The sequence below is a fragment of the Phacochoerus africanus genome, chromosome 4, assembly GCF_016906955.1.
Source record: "Phacochoerus africanus isolate WHEZ1 chromosome 4, ROS_Pafr_v1, whole genome shotgun sequence".
NCBI lineage: Eukaryota > Metazoa > Chordata > Mammalia > Artiodactyla > Suidae > Phacochoerus > Phacochoerus africanus.
This window is the reverse complement of record NC_062547.1, coordinates 43,374,574-43,391,322: the sequence shown is the minus strand read 5'-3', so window position 1 is coordinate 43,391,322 and position 16,749 is coordinate 43,374,574. Positions and strand designations below refer to the sequence as shown.

General features: G+C 40.5%; 2 protein-coding genes across 3 annotated transcripts in view; one reads left to right on the top strand and one right to left on the bottom strand.

Annotated features, from left to right (window-relative positions):
• The window catches only part of PIK3C2A (phosphatidylinositol-4-phosphate 3-kinase catalytic subunit type 2 alpha), a 124,410-nt gene extending 110,038 nt beyond the window's left edge, over window positions 1–14,372 (bottom strand). The window contains exon 1 of one of the 2 annotated variants that reach the window (XM_047776194.1): window positions 14,236–14,372. The gene's annotated coding sequence lies outside the window, so the exon portion shown is untranslated. The remainder of the gene's footprint in view (window positions 1–14,235) is intronic. The other variant, XM_047776195.1, reaches the window with a different exon arrangement.
• Window positions 13,851–15,502, top strand: LOC125125339 (leucine-rich repeat extensin-like protein 5). Its single transcript, XM_047776196.1, has 3 exons — window positions 13,851–14,061; window positions 14,190–14,447; window positions 14,551–15,502. The coding sequence occupies exons 1-3, from the start codon at window positions 13,877–13,879 to the stop codon at window positions 14,831–14,833; spliced, it is 726 nt and encodes a 241-aa protein (XP_047632152.1). The 5' UTR covers window positions 13,851–13,876; the 3' UTR covers window positions 14,834–15,502.
• The last annotated feature ends 1,247 nt before the right edge of the window (window positions 15,503–16,749 follow it).

Sequence of the window (16,749 nt, the reverse complement as noted above, 5' to 3'; positions counted from 1 at the left end):
TACAACAAATTCTAAAGGAACTTCTCTAGGCAGAAAGAAAAGGCCACAACTAGAAAGAAGAAAATTATGAGGAGGCTCACCAGTAAAGGCAAACATTAGTGAAGGTAGAAAGCCATCCATACACAAATATGCCACCAAAAGCAGCAACTATGAGAAGAGGAGGGTATGCAGAATCCTGGAAATGCATTTGCAATTAAGAGACCAGCAACTTAAAGCAATCTTGTGTATATATATATAGACTCCTATATCAAAACCTCATGGTTGCCAAAAACCAAAACCTCACGGTTACCACAAACCAAAATTCAAACACAACACTAAAGATAGTCATCAAACCACAAAAGAGAACAAAAGAGAAGAAAAAAGGCCAAGAGATAAAGGGCCAGAGAAAATCGACAAAAACAAATCCATAACGGAGTTCCCGTCATGGCTCAGTGGTTAACAAATCCGACTAGGAACCATGAGGTTGCGGGTTCAATCCCTGACCTTGCTCAGTGGGTTAGGGATCTGGAGTTGCTGTGAGCTGTGGTGTAGGTCACAGAGGCAGCTCAGATCCTGTGTTGCTGTGGCTCTGGCATAGCCAGCGGCTGCAGCTCCAATTGGACCCCTAGCCTGGGAACCTCCGTATGCCACGGAAGCGGCCAAAGAAATGGCAAAAAGACAAAATAAATAAATAAATTAAATTAAATAAAATAGAAAAAAAAATCCATAACAATTAACAAAAGGGCAATAAGAACATACATATCAACAATTACCTTAAATGTAAATAGACTAAATGCTCCAACCAAAAGACACAGACTAGGTTAACGAATCCGACTAGGAACCATGAGGTTGAGGGTTCGGTCCCTGCCCTTGCTCAGTGGGTTAATGATCCGGCGTTGCCGTGAGCTGTGGTGTAGGTTGCAGACGCAGCTCGGATCCCACGTTGTTGTGGCTCTGGCATAGGCCAGTGGCTACACCTCCGATTGGACCCCTAGCCTGGGAACTGCCATATGCTGCCAGAGCGGCCCAAGAAATAGCAAAAAGACAAAAAAAAAAAAGGGAAAAAAAACAAGACATAGACTGGCTGAATGGATACAAAAACAAGACCCATATATATGCTGTATAAAGAATATGTGGTGTGTATACACACACACACACACACACATATATAATGGATATTACTCAGCCATAAAAAGGAATAAAATAACCCATTTACAGCAACATGGATGGGACCTAGGGATACTAAGTGAATTTAGACAGTGAAAAACAAACTCAATTATCACTTATATATGTAATCTAAAAAAAAGATACAAATGAACTTACTGCAGAACAGAAACAGACTCACAGACTTTGTAAACAAACCTATGGTTACCAAAGGAGACAGGTGGGGTGGGGGAGGGGTGAACTGGGGATTTGACATTGGCACATTCACACTGTATATTGAATGACTGGCCAATGGGGACCTGCTGTACAGCACTGGGAACTCTACCCAATAAATATTCTGTGATAATCTATATGGGAAAAGAATCTGAAAAAGAATGGATGTGTGTATATGTGTAAATGAATCACTCTGTTGTATAGCAGAAATTATCACAACTTGCAAATCAACTACACTCAATAAAATTTTTTAAATGGTAAAAAAAAAAAAAAAAAGGAGTTCCTGTCGTGGCGCAGTGGGTAATGAATCCGACTAGGAACCATGAGGTTGCGGTTCAGTCCCTGCCTTTGCTCAGTGGGATAACGATCCAGTGTTGCCGTGAGCTGTGGTGTAGGTTGCAGACGCGGCTCGGATCCTGCGTTGCTGTGGCTCTGGCGTAGGCCGGTGGCTACAGCTCCGATTCAACCCCTAGCCTGGGAACCTCCATATGCCGAGGGAGCGGCCCAAGAAATAGCAACAAGACAAAAAAAAAAAACACAACTAAATGTAGAACTACTATATGACCCAGCAATCCCACTCCTAGTCACATATCCTAAGAAAACCATAATTCGAAAGATACATGCACCCCAACGTTCACTGCGGCACTATTTACAATAGCCAAGAAGCAACCTAAATGTCCATCAACAGACGAACAGATATATACTGTGGAATGTTACTCAGCCATAAGAATGAAATAATGCCATTTGCACCAACATGGATGGACCTAGAGATTAAGTGAAGTAAGTCAGACAAAGAGAAATATCATATGATATCAATTATATATGGAACCTAATAAAAATAATACAAGAGAACTTACTTATAAAACAGAAACAAACTCAGATTTCAAAATCAAACTTATGGTTACCAAGGGGAAATTGAAGAGGATCAATTAGGGGGATGAGATTAACATATGCACACCACTACAGCTAAAACAGATAACAAGGATCTACTGTAAAGCACAGGGAAATCTACTCAATATTCTTTATTTTTATTTTTTTGCTTTTTAGGGCCACACCCACGGCATATGGAGGTTCCCATACTAGGGGTCTAATCAGAGCTATAGCCACCGGCCCATACCACAGCCACAGCAATGCAGGATCCCAGCCGCGCCTGTGACCTATACCACAGCTCACGGCAACATCAGATCCTTAACCCCAAGTGAGGCCAGGAGTCGAACTCGCAACCTCCTGGTTCCTAATCAGATTTGTTTCCGCTGTGCCATGACAGGAACTTCTACTCAGTATTCTGTAATAACCTTTATAGAAAAAGAAGCTGAAAAAGAATGGATATGTTTATATATAACTGATTCACTTTGCTGTACACCTGAAACTATTTTTACTTTTTTATTTTTTTGTCTTTTTGTCATTTCTTGGGCTGCTCCCACGGCATATGGAGGTTCCCAGACTAGGGGTTGAATCGGAGCTGTAGCCACTGCAACGCGGGATCTGAGCCGCTTCTGCAACCTACGCCACAGCTCACGGCAACGCTGGATCCTTAGAGCCGCTTCTGCAACCTACGCCACAGCTCACGGCAACGCTGGATCCTTAACCCACCGAGCAAGGCCAGGGATCGAACCTGCAACCTCCGGGTTCCTAGTCGGAATCGTTAACCACTGAGCCACAATGGGAACTCCACCTGAAACTATTTTAAGTCAATTATACTCCAGTAAAAATTTTTTAATTAAGAATAAGTAATCAAGCTCAATTATCCAAAATCAAAAATCTTCTCTCAAAAAAATAATAATATAAAATCTCTATCAATATGAACTTTTATAATTAAACTTAATATACCTTCAAGAAGGGGAAAACACTAGTATATTCAATTTTTAGGCATAAGAGGAAGCCAAAGCTATGTTTTATGCAGAGACATTCATGTAATCTGATTTACACTGTGCAAAGATCTCTATTTGCTCTGTGGAAAACAGATATAAGAAAAAGAAAAATGGAAACCAGGAGACTAATTAACAAATTACTGAAATGGTATAGAAAAGAATCAGTAATAACTTGAATTAGGATAACAGTAATGGCACTGTTAAGTGGTTTGATTTAATAAAGCATATAAAAATACGTTTAAACACAAGACAAATAACTATACTTCGATAAAATGATTTTAAAAATTATAAATTTAGACAGTAAATGGGGGAAAAAAGAGTAATATGATAGAGCATGATTTAGTTGGGGATGGGGGGGATATTATCTTTAATAGTACAGTGAGGGAAAAGATGAAATTGGAGCCATAACCTGGACATAAGAGAAGAGTGAAGTCGTGGGAAAAGCTAAGGGAAGAGCCTTCCCAAGGTTCTTCACAAATTTAAAGATATAAGAGCCTAGCCTGGCTCTTGCAGTCTTTAACCTCTATACCACACTTACAATTATGGGCTGCCCAAGAACTGTGAGCAATTAATAAAGGGCTTAACTCTCTCATTTTGACAAAAAGCAATGGTTACACTATAGTCTAAAAAGCACTAGCCATGATTATACTACCTTTAGCCCTTAGGAGCAGCATTCTACACATAAAAGACTCACAATCAGAGCATTCATCCAGAACAACTTTTCTGTATCTGTATATGTGTTCGCTGTGTTTGGGAGGGGGACAAAGGGGAGATACTGTCACAGCAAGAGGCTCCTGTTCAAAGACATTTTACTGACAAAGCAGTTTTCAATCTAACCCAGAATCCCAACAGTAGTACTGCTTTGTGGAGATAATTACTGAACTTTGGACTACTTTATTGTTCATTCATTTAACATGAATCATTAAACATACTCTGACATTACCCTAATTCCAACATGACAAATAACAGTAAGCTTTTGTGCTGTTATGGTATATGCCTTCACTTCCAACACTGCTCAAGGTAGGTAAAATAAAACTAGGTTGCAACTGAGAACCTCCAAATAGGGAATAATAAGAATGAAAAACTGACATGAATACTTGTGGAATTTTCTCCCAAACTCCATCGATTTCTATGGCTAACAAAATCTTATTTTCCTGTGACATGGATTTCATGAAATCACTAGTTTTATAGAACAACAATGATAAGAAAGAAGAGAAAACGAAGTAGCAGCAAGACCTTAGCTCAAACCGCAGACCTTCCTTCTTATTAACTGTGTAATCCTAAATGAACTACTTAATCTCCCTTCGTATTAGTTTTCTCATCTGTAAAACAGATATCTCATAATGCTCTCAGGATTAAAGTAATATGCATACAATGCTGGTATATAATAGATATCATAAAATAAAACTATTACATCTGTTCAATTATTGGAACAACCATCAGTATGTTCCTACCATTTAAAAAAGGCAGTTTATTGCCAATAAGCACATGAAAAGATGTTCAACATCACTACTTATCAGGAAAATGCAAATCAAAACCACAATGAGACACCACTTCACACCTACCAGAATGGCTATAAATTTTTGTTTCTTTTTCTTTCTTTCTTTTTTTTTTTTTTTCTTTTTAGGGCTGCACCTATGACATATGGATGTTCCCAGGCTATGGGTCAAATGAGAGCTGCAGCTGCCGACCTACACCACAGACACAGCAATCAATGCACGATCCAAGCCGCATCTTCAACCTACACTGCAGCTCACGGCAATGCCAGACCCTTAACCCAATGAGTGAAGCCAGGGTTCAAACCTACAACCTCATGGATACTAATTGGTTTGTTACAGCTGAGCCACAATGGAAACTCCAAATGGCTTTAAGTTTAAAAAAGGAAAATAGCCATTGACAAGGGTATGGAGAAATTGGAACCCACATACTTTGCCAAGAGAAATGGAAAATGGTGCAGCCATATTTAAAAACAGTTTTTTTGGATACCCATAGAATATGGAAGTTCCAGGGCCAGGAACTGAACCCACACACAGCAGTGACCTGAACCATAGCAGTGACAATGCAGGATCCTTAACCTGCTAAGTTACCAGGGAATCCCTTAAAACTTTTTATTAACTGAAGTATAGTTGTGTACAATATTACATAAGTTACACGTATACAATATAGTGATTCTGAATTTTTAAAGGTTATACTCCATTTACAGTTGTTAGAGAATATTGGCTATATTTCTTGCATTATGCAATATATCCTTGAAGCTTATTTTATACATAACAGTTTGTCACCTCTTAATCCCCTACCCCCAAATTGCTCCTCTCCCCTTCCCTCTACCCACTAGTAACCACTAGTTTGTTCTCTACATCTGTGAGCTGCTTTTTTCTTTTCTTTTTTTTTTTTTGTCTTTTTGTTGTTGTTGTTGCTATTTCTTGGGCCGCTCCCGCGGCATATGGAGGTTCCCAGGCTAGGGGTCGAATCGGAGCTGTAGCCACTGGCCTACGCCAGAGCCACAGCAATGCGGGATCCGAGCCGCGTCTGCAACCTACACCACAGCTCACGGCAACGCCGGATCATTAACCCACTGAGCAAGGGCAGGGACCGAACCCGCAACCTCATGGTTCCTAGTCGGATTCGTTAACCACTGCGCCACGACGGGAACTCCCTGCTTTTTTCTTATACTCACTAGTTTGTTGTATTTTTTAGACTCCATTTTTAAGTGATACCATAATATGTCTTTCTCTGACTTTATATCACTTAGCATAATACCCTCCAAGTCCATGTATGTTGATGCAAATGGCAGAATTTCCTTCTTTTTATGTCTGAGTAGTATTCCATTGTACACACACACACACACACACACACCCCTTCTTTATCCATTCATCAGGTGATGAACATTTAGGCTGCTTCCATACCTTGGTAACTGAAGATAATGCTCTCATGAACACTGGAGTGCATATCTTTCTGAATTAGCGCTTTTATTTCAGATACACGCCCAGGTGTAGAAGTTCTGGGTCCCATGGTATTGGTGCAGCCACTTTGGAAAACACTTGGTGTTTCCTTTAAAAATTACATATGCCCTGGCAATTCTGCTCCTATATACCCAGAAGAATTAAAACAATGACTTAGATACAAAAGGTGGCAAAAATCTAAGTGTCCAACAAAAAATGGATATACAAAATGCATTATATTATATACAGTGGAATATCATTCAGCATAAAAAGGACTGAAGCTCTGATACATGCTACACTATGTATAGACACATGCAAGGTTAAAAAAAAAAAACTGCCACAGATGGATGAATACTGCATGATTCCATTTGTATGAAATACCTAGAATAAATAAATTCAGAGAGACAGAAAGTAGATTAGCAATTAACAGGAGCTGAGAAGAAGGGGAATGAGTGGTTACTGCTTAATGGGTAGAGTTTCTGTTTAGAGTGATGAAAAATTTAGAAAATAGTGGCGATGGTTGTACAACACTGTAAAATATGTCAATGAATTGTACATTTATAAATGGTTAAAATGACAAATTTTGTTATATATAACTTACAATAAAAGTCATTAGAAAGTCATCGTCTTGACAGAAACCCCCACACAATTTCCATACAAAACAACCTAATTCTAGAATCTTGTGTTTTTGACAATGAGCAAATACAGTTTACATACATTAAAAAATAGGGGAAACCAGCTCCAGAGATATGGGAATTCTCTGTAGTATCTTAATTTTCTGTAGTCTAAAACTGTTCTAAAAATTAGTTTTTTTGGAGTTCCCGTCATGGAGCAGGGGAAACAAATCCGACTAGGAACTATGAGGTTTCGGGTTCGATCCCTGGCCCCACTCAGTGGGTTAAGGATCCAGCGTTGCCGTGAGCTACATACCAAGGTAGGTCACAGACATACCTTGGTTCCTGAGTTGCTGTGGCTGTCGTGTAGACCGGCAGCTGTAGTTCTGATTCGACTCCTAGCCTGGAAACCTCCATATGCCACACAGGTGCGGCCCTAAAAGGACCAAAAAATATTCGTTTTTTTTTTTAAGGGTTTACTGAATCCCAAAACATGAAGCTAAGTGAAAGAAACTAGACTCAGAAAGCTATAGGTACCTTATGATGCCAATTTAGACGACATTCTGGGAAGGGAAAACTATAGGAATGAAAAGGATAAATCAGTTGTTGCCAGAGACTGTTGGGTGAGTGGAAGGGATTGATTACAGGGGCAGAAGGACAATTTCTGGAGTGATGGAATTATTCCACATTTAAATTGTGGTGGTGGCAGTTACACATTGTCAGAATTTCTCATAATTTATAAAGCTGTACACCTAAAACAGATACATTTTACTATAAATAAGTTATATATCAATAAATCTCAAAAATAAAAAACCTGAACAGTGACAGTGCCATGTCATGTATTTTATTTATGTATGTATTTACGGCCACACCAGCTGCATGTCTAAGTTCCTGGGCCAGGGATTGAACCCGTGCTGCACTGGTGACCTGTGCCATAGCTGCAGCAATGCTGAATCCTTAACCCACTGTGCCACATGAAAACTTCCCTGTGTCATGCATTTTAACACAGGCAGAATTCCAGTCTGATAAATGTCATCATGAGATCTGGTCAAATGAAACCAGGCTATATGCCCTGGAGCCAAAGAGCACTTTTCCAGACTCAGCACTGTAGTCTAAAAATCATTTACACACTAAACTAAAAAGAAGAGTCAGAACAGTTATAAATTACATTATGAACACATGTAAACTAACTTAATTTGGTTATACTCACAGTAATATGGTTTTGTTTATAGGTTATTAGGTCTCCTTTAAAATTTACCTGGCTGGGATGGGGGTGGGGGAGATACATGCTTTGGGTATTTCCCAAACTGCAAATAAAACATCTGAAAAAGTGTCTTCCTGTTCTCTAATTAGACAGGTATTTAAGTGCACATATCTCTCCCATCAACATCCATGTTCTTTTCCCACCTCTTATCTTTGATTTCCTTCTATTGTCTCCTCTCATTTTCCTCACCCTTTTATCTAGAAGATTGTCTTTCCTTTTTCCTTTCATTCTACAGTAGAACTTTAACAATATTTAATTTGTTCCTGCTCCTATTGGTATTTTCTTTTCTTTCTTTTAAGGCAGCACCTGTGGCAAATGGAAGTTCTAGGGATCGAACAAGAGCTGCAGCTGCAGGCCTATGCCACAGCGACAGCAACACCAGATCCAAGCTGCATCTGCAACCTATGCTGAAGCTTGCAGCAATGCCTGATCCTTAACCCACATTCTCAGAGATACTATGTCAGGTTCTTAACCTGCTGAGCCAAAACAGGAACTTCTCTATTGGTATGGTATTTTTCTGAAGATAAACTGTCAATTTCAGTTTTTATAGGAAAATATTGTTTTTCAAAATGGCCTGTTTCAATTAGGATGTATTGCCCACACTGCTTTTTTAAAACCAATTTTCCTTTATGAACACTGCCAGTTTTCTCACAGTAAAATTCTTATCAAATCCCTACTCATTTCACAACAGGTACTCACATTATTCTACTGCTCATTCATAGTAAACGACCTTTCTTTCAGTACTCTTGACCATGTTTTCCACACTACTCAGGCTACAGGTTCATAGCATGTGCTAAGATTTTCTGAATCAAACAAATAATATAAAAGTTCTGACCACTGGCCTCTAAATTTTTATTGCATGTCTATTTATTGTCATCTCCTACTTCACCTCTGTCTTATCTTTATCTTTTTAAATAAGCCTTGCAAATCCTTCCTTAAAGCTATACTTTATTTCCTCTTTTCTAAGTTTTTCCCTATACACTAATAACTGTTCTTGGTACGTCATCACCTTCTTACATTAACAGCTTAAGATAGAGTCTTTACTCAAAAATTAAAAATCTTGGGAGTTCCCATCATGGCACAATGAAAATGAATCTGACTAGGAACCATGAGGTTGTGGGTTTGATCCCTGGCCTCATTCAGTGGGTTAAGGATCCGGTGTTGCTGTGAGCTGTGGTGTAGGTCGCAGACACAGCTCTGATCTGGCATTGCTGTGGCTGTAGCATAGGATGGCTGCTATAGCTCCAGTTCGACCCCTAGCCTGGGAACCTCCGTATGCTGCAGGTGCAGCCCTAAAAAAGCAAAAAAAAAACCAAAGCAAAACAACAACAATAAAAAAAAACTTGCCTAATTAACTCTCATCTATTTTAAATGTAACTATACTATCCCTTACATTTTTTCTTTCCCATTAATAATTTTTTAATAATGGAAGTACTTTCCATTATGTATAGCAATTGGTCTCTCCTAGTTAGAATATAAACTCCTTAGAGGCAGGAAGTACCCATTAAAACACACTCCAAAATCTGGCAAGTGCTATATATCTAAACACTCAAATAGAAGAGATGCAATGAAAAGAATTCTAGGCTTAGCATTGTTAAGATACTGTAAGTTCAAGCAATATCTCTAATGTATTATGCTAAACAGGTCACTGGGCCTCATTTTCCTCTTCAAGAAAACAAAAAAAAAATACCTGCCCTATTTATTTTACAGAGAATAAGGTCTGAGGGGAGAAAGCATTAGTTACTCCATAATAATCAATCAATGCAAAAGTAAGGATATTATTATCTTTATCACTGTTAGTCATAGTTATCATGACTAAAATAAGCCTTTTTAAAAATTTTATTGAATTATAGTAGATTTACAATGTTGTGATAATTTCTTCTGTACAGCAAAGTGATTCAGTTATACCTATACACACATATCCATTTGTTTTTCCAGCTTCTTTTCCCATATAGCTTATCACATAATATTGGGTAGAGTTTTTATGCTATATCTACATCAGGTCCCCGCTGGCCAGTCATTCATTATACAACAGTGTATATATGCCAATTCCAAACCCCCAATCCATGCCTCCCACCTCTGGCATTTTCCTAAACCAAACTCAATGCACAACAAATTAAGAGAATCAGCATTGTACATTTATTCATCAAAATGTAACTTTTGTACCATAAGGCCAACAGAAAGCCATGTGTTTAACAGCAGGGATGTTAATTTTACAGTATCTTAATTCATTCTCAAGATTAAAAAATACTTACCACTAAACCAATAACTGCCTTCAAATCTATTAAAAATCAAAGGTGTTTTAAAACCCTGCTCACTTTTGTACCCAAAAGTTAAATTAACATTTTTAAGAAATCCAAAAAGTAGTTTAAAATTGCACAAATCTCATTTTTAATTGCCTAAAATGTCCATGTGCACTCTCCTATTGTTGTGCCTGTGTGTGTGCGCTTTAATGAATGCCAGTTGCAACATTTATTTCAGGTTCTCTCTCTTTTTTTGCCATACCCTCAGCATGAGGAAGTTCCCAGGCCAGGGATCGAACCTGCGCCACAGCAGTGACCACAGCTGCTGATGAAAACACAGGAGCCTTAACCTGCTAGCCACCAGAGAATGCCTTCCTTTTGTGTTTTGAATGCATCACATATTATTTACTCAGACTGCAAAGTAAAAGAAAAACAAAGTATACATAAAAGCACAAAATAAAGATATTTTTTAAATGTGAATGCACCACAGATACAGGGAAAACAAAGTTTCTTCTAGTTCCTACCAAAATCCTATGAACAACCTGAAAGATATCCTACAGAAATAACATTTTCAAGTATGACCATAATTCCAATCAAAAAAGCATCATGTATGAATACTACCAAAAAGACTAGAAATGATAAATTACTAGTAACACATTTCTCATAGGAGTTGCTTTTCCTTTTCAAGCAGGAATCCAAGACAGAAAAAGCAGAATTTTCATACTCTAGATCTGCATTGTCCAGTATGGTACCACATACAGCTACCGAGTGCTTGACAAGTGGCTAGTCCTGATTAAGTGTTTTAACTGTTAAGATGTACAACAGATTTCAAAGGTTGTCCAAGAAAATGTAAAATACCTTACATATACAGCTCTCATTTAACATTTCTACTGGACAGCACTGAATTATCTATAGTCTCTCAAATGAAATAAACACAAGATACTAGAGGTATTGAACAGCTTGCTTATTATCCCACTGCTTGGTAGTATCACAGCAGGATCTGGAGGCTGATAACCTCTATCCTGCCCTCATTAATAAAAGGAATTCATCCTTTGAGACACCGTTTGAGTATCTCCTTCCTCTTCAGATGCACTCATCCCCTCTCTAACTCCCAGCCCAGGTGATCACATCCTTTTTATTTTATCAATTAATTTATTTATGTATGTATTTATTTGGCCTTTTTGTCTTTTTAGGGCAGCACCCGCACATTTGGAGGTTCCCAGGCTAGGGGTCGAATCAGAGCTATAGCAACTGGCCTACACCACAGCCACAGCCACACCAGATCTGAGCTGAGTCTGCAACCTATACCATAGCTCACAGAAATGCAGGATCCTTAACCCACTGAGGCCAGGGATTGAACCTGAAACCTTATGGTTCCTAGTCGGATTTATTTCCACTGTGCCATGACGGGAACTCCTACATCCTTTTTTTTTTTTTGTCTTTTTGCTATTTCTTTGGGCTGCTCCCGCGGCATATGGAGGTTCCCTGGCTAGGGGTCGAATCGGAGCTGCAGCCACTGGCCTACGCCAGAGCCACAGCAACGCGGGATCCGAGCCACGTCTGCAACCTACACCACAGATCACCGCAAAGCCGGATCCTTAACCCACTGAGCAAGGGCAGGGACCAAACTCGCAACCTCATGGTTCCTAGTCGGATTCGTTAACCACTGGGCCACGACGAGAACTCCATCCTACATCCTTTTTAGTATTTTAGACCCACCCCCCCCCCCAATTACCCTTATAACTATACTGTTATAATTTGTGCTCATCTCCCCAGATGGACTAGACAACTTCTTGAGGACAAGCAATAGCTCATTCTTTTCCTAGAACCCCAGTACTAGCCACCCTTGTAGACCCACTGAAAATGAAATCTTTCATAAGGTCAATTCTTAACCTGACTCAGGTACAACAAATCAAACCATGTACTTACTATGTGAATGAACTGCACTAAAACATTCTCCTTTATCATTTACCAGCCTTAAATTATTTTTGGAATATGGCAAATATAACAAAATGGATGATTTATGTTATCAAAGAAACACAAGTTACAAAGCAAAAAAAAAAAGTGCTTTGCTCTGCTGCTCTGAAAAGTTTGGTCTGATGCTCTGATAAGAACTCTGAACTCTTGGGAAATTCAACACTCTTTGTTAGGTATAAGTTCTGAATGTGATTACTAAGTGCAAAAACTTTGGGCTAGATTAAAGAAAGACTCCTGGACATGGAGACTGATGCAGTAAACTTCAATTAACTGAAAATTTTCTGGCATTTATGCCAGAAGGGAGAAACAAAGAATGATATGCTTGACATATAACTAACTATATAAAGCTATAGTTTCTAAAATTCCTAAATACAAGCACGCCAACTTTCACATTCCATGAAACAGAAAGTTGTGAAACCTATGGATTAAAACAAATATATTGCTTGCCAAGAAAAACTGCAAGCAACATGCATACAAAACACAAACCACAACAGTTTTCATAAGAAAAAATTGTTTTAGAATCTATTAATTTAGGCAAAATTACTTGAAACAGCTCTATATGTGCTTTGTACCTCTGTACTATCACTCTTGAATTAGGTCTGAGTTAAATTAACAGCATAATGCTTTTCAGTACTCAAAGACTTTTGTAATATTAAACAAGCAGTTATCTTCAACTGCACTGAACTCAACTAAGGCACTTTGGTCTAATTTGCTACTAAGAATAAGAGCATCAACCCCAATCCTGGCAAAGCTGCCCAGAGATGTCTTATGTGGAAACTTAACCACAAGCCAAGGAGGCAAAAGTACAAAGTCTCTCCTGGAATCAGTGTTCCTGGACCTCCCTATAGCCTTCTCTCTTTGTATACTACGTCTTCACCACTCTTCTAGGAATAGCTTTCTTTTTTTTTTTTTGCATCTTTTCTAATCTGTGGCTTTGTTGGTCCAAAATATTATACAATTTTCCCAACAGAACTTTTCTGCCTGGGAAGATTTTAGGGTACCTCTTTAATAAAGTAATCTTGTTCAAAGAAGGCCTCCTTCCTTACCCTCAATTCAACATCCACTGTTGAAAATAAAAATAAAATTACAACCCGAACTTCTATCAGTCTAATATAGGGTAAGAAATACCACAGGCTCTCTCTTCTACCTTCTTTATCTCCAGATTATTCCTCACTTTTCTCCTTCCTCATTTCCCTCCTCAATCCCTGCTCCCCCCGGAAAAAATTCCACAGCTGGAAAATTTCAGTTTTAAAGCCAAGCTATTTAGTGAGGAAAATAAGTGTGTGCTTTTTTCTTCAATTATTTGTTCCTCCGTCACTCTGGAAGAGTTAAACAAATATTTTTAATCTGACCGCCCTCCCAGAAAGATGATGCGCTAAATACACACTGAAATAAAACTGTCTTCGCGAAGCAAGCGGATTCGCGGCAAAAAGGCAACCAGGGAGTGGAGAGAGGGCGGAGGTAATGGGGACAGAGAAGAAACAGGATCGTCGGCCCCTAAAACCCGGAGATAGGAATAAGGAGGTGAAAAGACGCGGGGGGCGGGGGGGGACGGGGATTACAGCTGAGAAGTGCAACACACACACTCGCCAGAATCTAACAATTCGACATGAGAACAGGACCGGCCACCGCGACTCCAAGCCTGGTCCCGAGAGAACAAGGGGGTGGCTTCCCCTCCCCCTTTGAGACAAAACTAACTCCCAGGCGCACCCCCCCAACTCCCCGACAAGAGGGTCCTGGTGGATGCGCGGGCACCTGGCAACCGCCTGGATGGAAGCAAAGCCCAAGAGGGAGGTAAGTCGGTCTTGAGCAGCGCTAAGAGTCCGGGATGGAGGGTCGGAAGCGGGCACCAGGGAGACTGGGGGCCGCGGCAAAACACCCTCTCATCCCAGGATCCCAGGGGCTCCTCGCCGCCTTTGCAGAGTAGGGTCCCCGGTTCCGGCTCCCGCCGCATCTTCCGCTCCTCACCTCACGCCGCCAGAGCCTCTGCCTCCACCACAACCCAAGCCGCCACAGCCGCCACGGTCCGGGCCATTTTCCACTCAGCCGCCTCAGCCGCTGCGGAGAGCTTCGGCAGACTCCGCGGCCAGCCAAGCACAGACGTCATTTCCGGCCGGGGAAGCACCGCCTTCCGCGCTCAAACTTCTCAAGCATTGGCTGGTGTTGACGACCTACCTGAGGTAGTGGGCGGGGCTTGGGAGCGAAGCCTGAGGTTCCAGATGGGGTAGAAGGGGGGCTCCCCCAGAAAAATGCTTGACAGGCTGTGGATGTCTCCCTGTGCAGCCCCAGACCAGGGGACAGGGTCTCGAGGACCCGAGCCGGCCACCTCTCCAGCCTGGCGTCAGAAGCCCCGCCAACCACCGAACGACTCTATTGTTCCCGTGCCCTCTCTTGGGACTCCGCACTCTCCCTATCCAAGCCGCAGCTTCCAGATTCGTGGTTTTCGCCCCAGGCCGCACGGAGATTACTTTGTGATTGGAAGACTGAAAGGAACAGGCAAGATATAAAATCGTTCACTCCAACCAGCGTTTACCTCACAGAGGATCAGGTGCTGGGAGTTGTGTAATTAGTAGCCCGCCTATCACGTGGATTGTGTAAAGTGCTTCCACATCAGCGTCTCATTTAATCCTCCCAACAGCCAGGTGAGGAAAATGGTCCAATAATAACTCAAGGCAAGACAGCTCTTTTCTACACTGCAAGATAGCTTCACATACAATCTCTATGTAAATACCTTCCTCATGAGAATTGAATGAGATTATTCTTTTAAAGCATTTAGCCCTCAAATGTTAGATTAAAAAATTGCATGACCATGTTAAGCAGATAGGAAAATTATCACCATTTACAGATGGTGAAGCCGGGGGCACAATTCAAACTCAGTTCTGACCCTAATCCATAGTATTTGACAACAGGTACAGGCGTCCCTTAAACAGAACAGCTCCTTTCAGAGGTTCACAATCTAATGTGATAGACTAGTTTGGGCTGCAATTCTCAGTTTGAAAAAAAAAAAAAGTGAGAAAGCTGTAAGAAGTAGAAACTTGGCTTCAAGAAAGAGTGGAGAAGTAAATCTGATTTCTTTCTTTCTTTTTCGAGGGAGGTTGTAAAGTGGATGAAGCCCTCTAATCACTGTAATAAACATGCCTACACTTCCCAGGAAATAACACTGGCTGGAGTTGCTACCCTACGTTGTCTAGAAGCAACTGTATGATTATTCCCTGTGGCTGTGGCTACCACCTCTTGTCCACTCACCCTTCCTATTGCTAGTTTTCCACCAACTTCCCTCCTCCCTGTCCCCCCCCCCCCCCCCATGTATACACACTTCCAGGCAAGCTTTACACACCCTAGAAGAATGTCTCTTAGGAATCCGCTTAGTGCTACAGCATTGTTCTGCTTTATCTTCTGATCAAAGGAAGAATTTCTAGAATTGGCAGCTCCTTCACAAGATTAAATGGGGAGGGGAAAACCAATTGTCTCAGGCTGGTTTCCTAACTTCAGCTTCAGAACTGAGTGTGCCTTCAGAAAAAAAGGAAGGGGACTTGAGGGAACACTGTGTCTTGTGGGAAGATTATCTCTGACTTTTTTGTATCTTTCTTACATTTTTCTTAGGAGAAATATTTTCTCAGGGTCTTAGCAGCAGAGGGCCCTTGCTTGAGTGAGTTCCTTGTTGCAGCTCAGACTTTATTATTTCATTACTATTTTATTATGGCTCTTGAATGGCCAATACTTCTTAGGCTTTGATGGATCAGAAGGGTTCTCATAAGAAGAGGAAGGTGAGCATGGTGGTTTGCCAGATTCCAAAAAAAGCAGCATTCATAAACTGCCAGGTGTAGAGAATCTAAACTGTAGCCCTCGCTTAGCTTATCTCATCTCTCTGGCAATGGGCATATGAAGATGCTTATGTGAGCAATAGAAACACAAAGTTCTAGAAGAAAGTATGAACTGGTACTGTTGTCATTTGGAACCAAACAGATTAGCTGGCAGCCATTTCTCCTCTCCCTTCTCCCACTGGCTTCGACATTAAGAGTGAAACGTAGAGAAAAGAATTGAGGAGGAGGCATTATATTTTTAAGTGTTCCAATCCTAACCTCCCACAGAGAACTTCACAGCCCCACAAATATTCCCAAATTTCTTCCAGTATCAAATGAGAACTATACAACCTGATTTACTACTGGTAAAAAGTGGCTAACATTTATTGAGTCTTTACTAAGGCCAGCCGGTGTTCTGAGTGCTTTACAAGTCTTGGAGAGGAATTTACAAGAATCCCTCCGATAACCTTATAAAATGATACTATTATGACATCCTCATTTTATAGCTGAGGAATTTGAGGAACAGAGAACATAAACAATTTGCCCAGAGTCACACAGCTATTTAGTAATAGGATACCTGAATTCCAAAGCTGGGTTTACCTGCAGGGCTCATGCTTTTTTTTTTTTTTTTTTGGTCTTTTTGCCTCGTCTAAGGCTGCTCCCACAGCATATGGAGTTC

Coding starts and splice junctions, on each gene's coding strand:
- LOC125125339 (XM_047776196.1), top strand. CDS start 13,877: ATGAGAACAGGACCGGCCACCGCGACTCCAAGCCTGGTCCCGAGAGAA. Junction 14,062..14,189: donor AAGCAAAGCCCAAGAGGGAG/GTAAGTCGGTCT, acceptor CCGCCTTTGCAG/AGTAGGGTCCCCGGTTCCGG. Junction 14,448..14,550: donor GTGTTGACGACCTACCTGAG/GTAGTGGGCGGG, acceptor CTCCCTGTGCAG/CCCCAGACCAGGGGACAGGG.